Here is a 12,203-nt window from a genome sequence, read left to right as displayed (position 1 = left end):
CGCTAAGGCAATTGTATTATTGCTTTAATTTTGACAAGATGAACATTTTTGTTCCTTAATAAAAATGAGTTTGGTTCAATCCTATGTCTTTGCTCAAAGTTTTGCGAGTCCAATACTTCGACAACTTATCCTTAGCATGCATTCATGTTTTAAATTCTTTGTTGCATTACTCACTGCACTTTTGTTATTTTAGCAGTAAGCACCACAACTAAACACACTTTAAGGTGCCCATATCGAACCCGTTCTAAACTAGAGTCATGGGGGAAATAGAAGAGGTGCAAGAACAGATGAAGGTCTATATGGTGGCCTTGAAGGATCAGATGGATTCCATGATGGAAGCCATGTTAAGCATGAAGAGAATAATGGAAAGCAATGCGACCGCAGTTGCCGCCGCCAGCGCCGCCACTGAGGCAGACCCTACCCATCTGTCTGCCACCAACCAAGCGCATCAGCGCACCCCAGACGTTGTGGGACAAGGAGAAGAGGCATTGGGCAGTACCAGCGGTCCACACATGGGGTATAATAGGAATGCTTATCCCTACAGCTTACCCCCCAATTACACGTCGCCCACCATGCATGTGCCTAACGAGAACGCTAATCATACCGTTCCTGTTACCTTTGAGGGTCAGCAACCCCAGCCTATAGGAAGCGCCCGTGAAGAACCTCGGGAGCATGCCCAAGGTGACTTCGACCCATATCCCACTTTCACCATCGAGGGACTGGCGTTTAATGATGTGCCTCCACCCAATACCACGGGAGTTCCTCAACCCCACCCTCTGTAACCGCTGCATTTCTCAGTAGAGGGGCTGCCTCCGACAGTGGAAGGGAGAGAGAAACTTGATCTCATCAAAGAAAGATTAAGAGCTATCGAAGGGTTTGGTGATTACCCTTTCGTCGACATGATAGAATTGTGTTTAGTACCTGATGTTGTCATCCTGCCAAAGTTCAAGGTACCAGATTTTGATAAACACAAGGGGACTACTTGCCCTAAAAATCACCTGAAGATGTATTGCCAGAAAATAGGGGCGTACTCTAGGGATGAGAAGTTGCTGATGCATTTCTTCCAAGAAAGCTTGGCCGGGGTAGTGGTCATCTGGTACACCAACTTGGAGGCTTCTCGTATCTGCTCATGGAAGGATTTAATTACTGCCTTCATCAGCAAGTACCAATACAATACTGACATGGCTCCAGATAGAACTCAGCTACAAAACATGAGCAAGCGGGAGCACGAATCATTTAAAGAATACGCCCAACGGTGGAGGGACTTGGCAGCGCAAGTGGCACCCCCGTGGTAGAAAGAGAGATGATCACAATGATAGTAGACACGCTGTCGGTGTTCTACTATGAAAAGTTGGTGGACTACATGCCCTGATGCAATCCTATCCCGCAAGGGCATTAGGTAGAAGACTCCAAGTAGATTGGGCTAGAGATCCAAGGGAAGGCCCTAGGGTTCTCATGAGCCTTAGGGTAGATTTCGAGCCCATGGGCTAAGTATGAACCCGCTTATCTTTATAAATATTAGAATAGGTTTTTTCTTTCGTTTGGGCCTTGTATTTTGGTCATTCTAGTAGTATAGGGTTTTAGCCTTGTATTTCGGGGCATTTTGAGTAGTCTTTGTAGTAAGGACTTTTTTTGTATTTTCATGTTTTTTTATCATGGGGTGAGCTTAGCTATTATAGGGGGTGTGTAGCTAAGTTCTAGCTTCTCATCTCAAGGAGGTGAGCTTAGCTATTAGAAAGGTATGTGTAGCTAAGCTCTAGCTTCTTTAGGAATCTTCTTATGGAAGCTTCTCAAGGAGGTGAGCTTAGTTATGTGAAGGGTGTGTGTAGCTAAGCTCTAGCTTCTCAAGGAAGTTTTCTCAAAGAAGCTTCTCAAGGAAGTTTTCTCAAGAAAGCTTCTCAAGGAAGCTACCTAGTCTATAAATAGAAGCATGTGTAACACTTGTTGTAACTTTGATGAATGAGAGTCTTGTGAGACACAACTCAAAGTTCAACTTCTCTCCCCTTTTTCTTCCTTCAATTTCGTGCTCCCCCCTTCTCTCTTTCTCTCCCTCTTTCTTTCCCTCCATTGAAGCATCCTCTCCAAGCTTCTTATCCAAGGCTCATCTTGGTGGTGAAGCTCCTTCTTCCATGGCTTATTCCCTAGTGGATGGCGCCTCCTCTCACCTATTCTCCTTTGTCTTCCGCTGCATCTCCATGGTGGAAAATCACCATTAAAGGACCTCATTGAAACTCAAAGATCCAGCCTCCATAGAAGCCCCACAAGCAAGCTTTCATCAAGCCCTCTAGCTTCACAGATTTAGTATTTATGGGCGAGAGGATCAAAGTAGGCCAAAAAAGAGGCAAGTTTGATTATGTTGCTCTAGCCGGCACTAGTAATATTAAATTCAGAGCAACTGGAGCAAAGAAGAAGGAAGGGGATGCCCACGCCGTGACTGTAGCTTTTGCTTGGCCGAAGCCCCAACAAACCAACACTTACCAGTATGCCCAACATCAACCAAGCTTTTCGACCCGCATCGAAAACCCCTCCAGTTCAGCGCCCGTCCAGCAAAACACACCCGCTCAACCACAAAGGGCCCCCACTCAAAACTCGACTCCTACACAACCTCGCCCCACCGGTAGCTCCAATTTGAGCACAAGCACCAATCCTGGAAGGAATTTTCCACTAAAGAAGGTTCTAGAATTTGCGCCTATCTCGATGTCGTACGCAGACTTGCTGCCCTCTTTGATTGCCAACCAAATGGCGGTAGTGACCCCCGAGAGGATTTTCCAGTCTCTGTTTCCTCGATGGTACAATCCTAACACAACTTGCGCTTACCATGGGGGTGTCCCTGGACACTCGATAGAACAGTGTGTGGCCTTCTATCATAAGGTCCAAAGTTTGATCGATGCAGGTTGGTTGACGTTCCAAGAGGATAGTCCAAACATAAAGACAAACCCTCTTGCTAGTTATGAGGGACCAACAGTTAATGTGGTGGAGGAATGCGAACTTCAGAGGCCAAAGCAGTTGAAAGATGTGGTAATCTCAAGGAGGTATATGTTGAAGACACTGCACGAGGCAGGCATCATTTGCTTTGATGGGGGCAAGGGAGACGCCTGCTTAATACACCCAAGAACAGCCTATGATGTAGAAGCGTGCCCCATGGCAGAAGGTTTGCTGCAAGGCATAATGGACCAAGGCCGATTTGAAATTGTTGACGCAAGCGAGGGGGAGCAACACGTGTACATGCAATCAGCTGACAAGAGCCTGAGCAAGCCCAAACCCTTGGTGATACACTTCACCAGAGATGTTGTCGCGCATAAGCCCCGCAGCTACCAGCCTCTCCCAGGTAAGAAACCTGTCCCTTTCCTTTACAAGAGCGAAAAGGCAGTCCCATGGAAGTACGCCCCTCCAGAGATGATCTATCCTTTGCCAAAGTTACTAACATTTCTGGCATAAGTGACGTGATCGGTAGCGGGCAAATCTTCGCGGCACCAGACCTGTTGGTACATCCCAAGGACACAAAGGGAAAGGCGAAGGTGGGCACGGAAGAAAGCGATAAGGCAAGCCCGATTTTTGATGAGGAGATCCCGACTGGGAGATTCGCTAAGGGAGAGGAAGACTTTGGCAGAAAGAAGATATCCGTCGAGGAAGAAAATGAGTATCTTCGGATTATCCCGCAAAGCGAGTTCAAAGTAATTGAACAGCTCAACAAAACCCTAACTAGGGTCTCCCTGTTGGAACTACTCATGAATTCCAAGCCTCATCAGGCACTGTTGGTAAAAATCTTGAACGAGGCCCATGTTGCCCAAGACATATCTGTGGAGGGCTTCAGAGGCATCATCAACAATATTACCGTCGACAATTTCCTCAGCTTCACCAATAAGAAGATACCCGTTGAGGGCCAGGGACATAATAGGGCCTTGCATGTGTCCATTAAGTGCTTGGACCACATCGTGGCCAAGGTCCTTATTGACAACAGCTCGTCGCTTAATGTTATGCCCAAGAGTACATTGGACAAGCTTCCCTTTAATGCGTCACACCTGAGGTACAGGCTTTTGACGGCAGTCGCCAGGATGTAAGAGGGGAGATTGATCTCCCAATTCAGATTGGACCCACACATGCCAGATCACTTTTCAAGTGATGGATATCAACCCGGCCTATAGTTGCCTTTTGGGCCAGCCTTGGATCCACTCAGACGGGGTAGTCCCTTCAACACTCCACCAAAGATTGAAGTTTATGGTGGAAGGGAAGCTAATCATAGTCTCAGGGGAGGAGGACATTCTTGTAAGTTGTCCTTCTTCTACACCATATATGGAAGCCGCCAAAGAATCCTTAGAGACATCCTTCCAAGCTTTGGAAGTGGTAAGCAATGCTTATGTCGAGTCTCCCCCGATGCAACCGCGTTCATCCGGCGCCGCTTTGATGGTAGCCTGCGTGATGTTGGGGCATTGGTACGAGACCAGAAAGGGTTTGGGTCAGAACAGCGACGGCGTGGCAAGCTTGGTGGAGTTCAAAGAGAACCGCGGAAGGTTCAGGCTAGGTTATAAGCCTACACGCGTCAATGTGAGGAGAAGTGCCCTAGAAAGAAGGGGCAGACGCATAGGTCAACAGCAAGGACCACAAGTGAAAGAGACTCCCTTATGTCACATCAATGAGAGTTTTGTCAGCGTGGGCTGGATGTATGAAGGGCGGGTCGCCATGATCCACGATGAAGTCCCTCAAGAGAAATCAAACTGGGTGCGGCCATTGTTGGATCAAGTGGCCTCAGAATAATTAAGAATGGGGGGTTGAATTAATTATTCTTAAACCTTTACTAATTAAAAAATTACTCTTCTAAGGCTTTTACTAAGTTGTTAAGAGAATAAGGAGTAGAAGAGAAACTTAACAGAAAGTAAAAGCGGAAATTAAATGCACAGCGGAAATTAAAAGAGTAGGGAAAAAGAAGACAAACACACAAGAGTTTTTATACTGGTTCGGCAACAACCCGTGCCTACATCCAGTCCCCAAGCGACCTGCGGTCCTTGAGATTTCTTTCAACCTTGTAAAAATCCTTTTACAAGCAAAGATCCACAACGGATGTACCCTCCCTTGTTCTCTTTGAAACCCTAGTGGATGTACCCTCCACTAGAACTGATCCACAAGAGATGTACCCTCTCTTGTTCTCAGTCAAACCCAAGTAGATGTACCCTCTACTTGTACCACAAAGGATGTACCCTCCAATGTGTTAAGACAAAGATCTCAGGCGGTTAAATCTTTGATACTTTGTGAATGGGGATACAAAAGAATTCTCAGGCGGTTAGTCCTTTGAAAACTTTTGTATAAGGGAAAGGGAAGAATCAAAAGAATTCTCAGACTGTGTCGTTTTGAATTCTTTGACAAGGGAGAAGGGAGACACAAAAGAATTCAGGCGGTTAGTCCTTTGTTCTTTTGGAAAAGGGAGAAGAGAGACACAAAAAGAATTCAGGCAGTTAGTCCTTGGCGAATTCTTTTTGGCAAAGGGAGAAGGGAATGAAAAAGATGAATAGCACAAGTTTTCAAGGTTTGGAAAAACCAGAAAACTTTGGAAAGCTTTTGGCAAAAGGATGAATAAGAAGAAGAAGTTCAAAGAGATTCAAAGGTTGTAAAGGATTGTATTGTAAAGGTTGTTCAAGATAACTGAAATGCAAAACAAAGCCTTGCTTTTGTAGACTCTTCATGTCTGGTCAAGAGAACCATTAGAAGAGTTATGACTTTCAGAAAACCTTAAAACCAATTTGAAAAAGTTAAAAACTATTTAAAGAGTTACTCAATTGGAACATTGTAAATTCATTTTAAAACTTTTTCAAATCCATTTTACTACTGGTAATCGATTACAACAATCTGGTAATCGATTACCAGAGAGTAAAAACTCTTTGGAAAACATGTTTTGAGAAAAATCCATGTGCTACTCAGTTTTTGAAAAAGCCTTTTCATACTTATCTTGATTAAGTCTTCTCTTGATTCTTGAATCTTGAGTCTTGAATCTTGATCTTGATTCTTGGAAGCTTGATCCGTGAATCTTGATTCTTGAAATCAACTTTCCTCTTGAATCTTGAAGTGTTCTTGATTCTATCTTGAACATCTTGAACTCATTCTTTGATTGACCTTTGAGCTTTTTGTCATCACCTTTGTTATCATCAAAACATCTTTGAATCAATCTTGATTCATCATGAAGCTTTCCTTCTACAGCCATGCCCCCACCTACAAGAAGAGATGGAAAGCGTAAACTTGGGCACTGGTGAGGAAAAGAAGGAGGTAAAGGTTGGCATGGGCATGACCCCACCTATCTGAGATGAATTGGTAGCTCTGCTACGAGACTACCAAGACATCTTCGGTTGGTCGTACCGAGATATGCCCAGTTTGAACCCCAATATTGTGCAACATAGGTTGCCTCTGAATCTCGATTGCTCCCCGGTGAAACAAAAACTGAGAAGAATTAAGCCCGAGATGTCTTTAAAGATAAAGGAAGAGGTCAAAAAGATATTTGACGCTAGCTTCTTGGAAGTCGCTGGATATCCGGAATGGGTCGCTAACATTGTACCAGTCCCTAAGAAAGATGGGAAGGTACGAATGTGCGTAGACTATCGGGATCTAAACCGAGCCAGTCCAAAGGATAACTTTCCTTTACCGCACATCGATGTCCTTGTAAATAACACATCCAATTTTGCTTTTCTATCTTTCATGGACAGGTTCTTGGGCTACAACCAAATAAAAATGGCACCGGAGGACATGGAAAAAATGATGTTTGTCACCCTGTGGGGAACATTCTGCTACAAGGTGATGTCCTTTGGGCTCAAGAACGCTGGGGCAACCTACCAATGGGCAATGGTAGCATTATTCCATGATATGATGCACAAAGAGATTGAAGTCTACGTGGATGATACGATCGCCAAGTCTAAAACAGAGGAGGGACATCTCACAACTTGTAGAAGTTGTTCGAAAGACTGCATAAGTACCGACTAAGATTGAATCCCTCAAAGTGTACTTTTGGGGTCAAGTCGGGAAAATTGCTCAGCTTTATCGTAAGCCAGAAAGGGATAGAGGTGGACCCTAACAAGGTGAAGGTCATCCTTGAAATGACCAAGCCATGCACTAAGAAGCAAGTATGAGGTTTCTTGGGACACCTAAATTACATAGCAAGGTTCATATCACAGCTAACCACTACCTGTGAGCCTCTCTTTAAACTTTTTTGCAAAAATCAGTCTGTCCAATGGAACGACGACTGCCAAGTGGCATTTGAAAGGATCAAGTGATGCCTTATGAATCCTCCGGTACTTGTGCCACCCGTGCCTAGAAGACCCCTCATTCTATACATGACTGTGTTGGATGAGTCATGGGGTGTATGCTGGGGCAGCACGATGAGTCCGGGAAGAAGGAAAGGGTTGTCTACTACTTAAGTAAGAAGTTCACGGCCAGTGAGATGAACTACTCTTTGCTTGAAAGGACGTGTTGTGCCTTGGTGTGGGCAGCCCATCGCCTAAGGTAGTACATGCTAACCTACACCACTTGGTTGGTATCCAAGATGGACCCGGTCAAGTACATTTTCGAAAAGCCTGCTCTCACCAGACGGATTGCTCGGTGGCAAGTTCTGCAGTCAGTATTTGATGTGTCATTATTTTCTCCTATTTCTTAACCCTTTTTGTCACCAATTTAATTACTGATTAACTCTAATTGTCAAATTTATTATTCAGTTTTATCAATTGGGCCCACTTGACTAATTTGGTGTTTTTAATTCAATTTCAGGATAATTATAAGCAATTGGACTGAGCTAGATTGGACTCGAAGAGAGAAGACAATTTTATTAGATTTCGTCTAATTTCATTTTATTGCATTCAGTTTTTATTTAGTATTTTTATTTTTGTTTTAGGCCAAAATAATGTAATCAGGCCCAGTGACTTTGAGTGACCCTTATAAATAGCACAACCTTGGGATTCATGAAAGGCTATTCTATTATTCAGGAGAATACCTAAGCTGAGTGCATGGAGTTTTAGGGTTTTACGTTTCTAGATTTGTATTACTGTTCATGTGAATGCATTTTTCCATTTTCTGCTTCTAATTGCAATTTCATTTTTGTTCCTTCTTTTGCCTTTAGCATCATTTACGTTTTCTGCCTTTAGCTTCATTTACGTTTTCTGCCTTTAGTTTCATTTATGTTTTCTACTTTTGTTGAACTTATGGAAGGCTAAATTTCAAGTGTTGTTTCCCTCTGAGGATGAAGTATAACTCTCTTTAAGGTTGTGTTTTTAATGTTGCTCTCCTATCGGTTTTCCCTTTACCAATTAACCCACATGCGTTCTGTTAATCTGTGCACGCTACGTGTTCGATTAATTGCCACTGTGCTTAATTTATGTTCGTGCTTAATGAACAAGGGTTTAATTGGTGTATGTGTTGCTTAATCACATATTGACAACCCTAAATTGATTTTTGGGGCGTCCCCAAAATAATGACTGGTTTGATGGTAATAATCTAAATAACAAAAACCATGGTAATTTTTTTTTTTATTCTTTTTCTTTTTCATTTCTTTCTCTTTTCACCATAACTAGGTTTAGAAGGAAAATCCTCACTATAGAGTCCTGAATGGCCAGTTCACAACTCTATTCGGAGTCATTTCTTTCTTACCGCTCATAATCTCTAAACTATTTGCTTTTTCAAAAGGAAAGGTATACCAGCCATTACTTTAGGTCGTCACGTGAAAATAAAGAATAAAATACGGTCGATAAACCCTTTTACAAATAAAGTTTGCTAACGCTTTCTTTTCAAATAACAAGATTAAACATGAGTACATTCATCATTTAAAAGCTGTCCAAAATATGGGAGTTTTACAAAATACATAGTGTCATCCAGAGCAAAGGTGTCCACAGTGATGGCTTCAGCCACATGTATACAATCATCAAATTCCTATACATCAGGTCTACCCATACAAAAACAAAAGAGTAAACCTAACAGTCAGTCCTAGATACACCCACCCTCAAAAAGTATATAAAACTAGTCCGAAGAGCTATCCACTAGGATGAAGAGCCTCCGCTGATCGCCATCTCCCCCGGGCCACTATCCTCCGTAGAATCTGCCTCAGATGCCGACATGACTTCCTCGGGAGAATCCACCTCAAGAAGTGGATCCTCATCACCCTCTAGAAAGTCAAGAGCATCCACAGCAGGCTCAGGAGGTAGCTCCTCAAGATCCTCCTCAGGGTCTTCCTCGGATGACGTTACCTCAATCACTTGGACGGGCTCCACTAGACGATATGGTGTAGGCGTGGGTAGTATCCACTCCACAGTGCGCTGAAGCGTCCGTGCAGGTTCATCTGGATGCACCAAAGAAGTAGCCGTGAATCGAATGGTGCCCCGAAATCGGCACCTCGTGTTGCCTTTGAGGGTCTCCCAAGCTCCCTCTAGGCACTCCATCTCCACTCGATCATGGATTAGCTGTGCCGCCATCATGATCTACAAGAAGGAAAAGAAAGGGGTAGACTCTTTCACAAGAATCTAACTATGCTACAACACAATGCGTCTCATAACCACTACATGCAATTAAAAGGGGTATCTTAAGGCTTTTCATCTCTGGTAATCGATTACACAGCCTTGGTAATCGATTACCAGAGGCTAAACTTGAATTACATAGCCTCAGGACATGAAACCTGCAAAAAAATGCACTGTGTAATCGATTACACCTAACTGGTAATCGATTACCAGTGACCCATTCCTCTGTGTAATCGATTACACAGACTGGTAATCGATTACTAGAGGCCTCCACAATCTGCTGCCTTCATTTCTAAGCCTGGTAATCGATTACACCCCCTTGGTAATCGATTACCAGAAGCCCTCATAGCTTCCTGACCTCGTTTTCAAGCCTGGTAATCGATTACACCCCTTGGTAATCGATTACCAGAGACCATCTTAGCCTCCTGTCTTCATTTTTAAGCCTTGTAATCGATTACCCACCCTTGGTAATCGATTACCAGAGGCCATATCTCACATATCAATCAAGTTTCACAGCTGGCCAGCCACCACAAGCCTCCTTGCTTTGTGGTCTTTGTTCCTTTTATCTGTTGACTGCCAGGAGCTCGCTTGTTTAGGTACATCACAGGTTCTCACTGACTGACTATGCCCGGGTTGGGTCGGGATTGGTCAAGCTTGGTTTTGGGCAATAGCACCCCACCTGACGTCCCCAAGGTCTCCTGACCCCCGCGACATATTTCCAGGTACCACTATGTGGTCAACGAGTAAAAGCAGGAAGTTTCACCCTTCTACACTTCCTCATCTCAAGCTTGTAGGATTATGGGGTACCCATCACATGTGGTACTAGGTGGCGGTCGGGGCGATGGTGCACAACAAGTTTTCCACATCCACAATTCGCGCATAAACCCACCATCCCCTGTTGCCCACCTCCAACTGAGCTCACGTACTCCCACGTAGCCCATATCCTCGTTTCTCTCAACACCAGGTCCCCATCAATCCTCCCAAGCTTCCCCAACATCCAAGCAATTCAACATTCAAACAGCACAAAACTATCACAGCCAAGAAAACAGAGCAAAGGCAGAAAACTCTGCCCAAAACACCAACCAAATCACAGCTTTTCTCACTTAAAGACCCCAGTAACAATTCCTTCGTTCCGGTTCGTTAACCGTTGGATCGACTCGAAAAGTTTACGGGAAGTCTCTAGTACATAAGCCTACATTTTGACCGTTGGGATCAACTAGCAAACATCCAGAACTCATTCTGCACTACTCTTTCCACAGCCAATCACACACAAGCATTTTTCTGCACTTGTGCAAAATTCTGCTGCACAATTTCACAGCAAAAATCTGCACAAAGTGCAGATTTCGAAAACCACACTTCCCCTCATCCAATCTTGCCCAAATCAAATCCTACAAGTCCCAAATCATGTACCAATCATGTCTAAACCAAAGCCAAGCTTCAAACCACAACAACACAAAATCTAGGTGTCCAAAACCCCTCAATTTAATGGATTTTCTAGGCTTGAGAAGTGAAATTTAGAATGAGGTAAATTTGAAGCAAACTCTCACCTCACACAAGTCTATAACATCAATCTAAACTTGCTCAAACTGAATTTACACCTAAAATTCCACCGAATCAAAATTTGACTCCTCAACACCCAATTTTGCCCTAGAAATGGCTCTTGGTTCACTTTGGTCATTTGTTTTTCTCCCTAGCACAGTCCAAGCTTTCTCATAAGTCCTAAATGACATTTCAAGCTAGAATTAACTCACCTTAACCTCCATTTACCACAGAATCCAGATTTAACCTTCCAACTCTCAAAGCCTCACTCTTTTTCCACTCATAACACTACATTCTCACTTTCTAACCCTAGGTTAACTCTACCCTTCATCCCTAACAGTTTTCCATAAGCAATTTCAGCACATAAACATCACAAGCATCATCATAAAAACCCTAAAACTGAATGGGTATGTTTAACTCATCCAAACATGGCAAGTTCAACATGCTTTCAACAAGTGTCTTCACAAATAACTATCATGAAGCAGAAAACTAGCAAAACTACCCATCATATCTCCCAAAACCCCATACCCACGAAAATCAAGAGGGAAAGAAGTCCACCCAAACCTGAAATTTCGAAGTCCCACACGTAGAGACGCGTTTCACGACTCCGAAAATGCCCTCCTTTCGTGATTTGGAGTAGAAATGATGGCCAAAGGTTGGAGCTTTGTTTGGAGCTTCAATGGAGAATGAAGGAGGAAAGAATGGCAACGTGAGGGAGAGAGGAAAAGGCTTCTAAAAAATGTGGGGCTGAGTGAGGAGAGAGAGAGTTGCTTTTTAATTTTAAAAAGGCTTTTTCCTCATTTCTTATTATTTTATTATAAACTATGCCACATGTCTCTATTTGAGTGGAGCAAAAATGGCCCACTTTCCCTTTTGATTGTGACCCATACTCAGCCACAAAAAGTGAGAAAAACCTGACCTTTGAAACGCTAAAATCTTGCCTCGGTTTGCATGCCGTTTCTCTGGTTCCAGTTCCTCGCGTTTCTCTGCGTCCGTCGGGGCCAGTTTTCGAAAGTAATCAATATATATATCAAAACGCTCAGAATAAAACCCCGAGCGTGGTTCAGAGGTTGGTTTCATTAAATTTTAAGTCGCACGCAAAACGATGATTTTTAGACTAATTAATTAAGAATTAACCCATAACCTCCCAGTTATGGATTTCTCTTCCTTAATTAGCCTAACCCG

At 43.4% G+C, this 12,203-nt stretch overlaps 1 protein-coding gene across 1 annotated transcript; it reads left to right on the top strand.

Moving 5' to 3' along the window:
• Nucleotides 1-2,307: 2,307 nt before the first annotated feature.
• On the top strand, nt 2,308-4,061 carry LOC114368313. Its single transcript, XM_028325624.1, has 2 exons — nt 2,308-3,328; nt 3,418-4,061. Exons 1-2 carry the CDS (start codon nt 2,308-2,310, stop codon nt 4,059-4,061), a joined length of 1,665 nt encoding a protein of 554 aa, XP_028181425.1.
• The last annotated feature ends 8,142 nt before the right edge of the window (nt 4,062-12,203 follow it).

The sequence above is a fragment of the Glycine soja genome, chromosome 9 (assembly GCF_004193775.1).
Source record: "Glycine soja cultivar W05 chromosome 9, ASM419377v2, whole genome shotgun sequence".
In the NCBI taxonomy this organism is placed as follows: domain Eukaryota; kingdom Viridiplantae; phylum Streptophyta; class Magnoliopsida; order Fabales; family Fabaceae; genus Glycine; species Glycine soja.
This window is presented reverse-complemented; position numbering and strand designations above follow the sequence as displayed.

What these genes read in the sequence shown, in the direction of transcription:
- LOC114368313 (XM_028325624.1), top strand. Translation starts at nt 2,308, where the DNA reads ATGGGCGAGAGGATCAAAGTAGGCCAAAAAAGAGGCAAGTTTGATTAT. An exon ending in CAGCTACCAGCCTCTCCCAG is followed by an intron (nt 3,329 to 3,417) that starts GTAAGAAACCTG and finishes CCTTTGCCAAAG; the next exon opens with TTACTAACATTTCTGGCATA.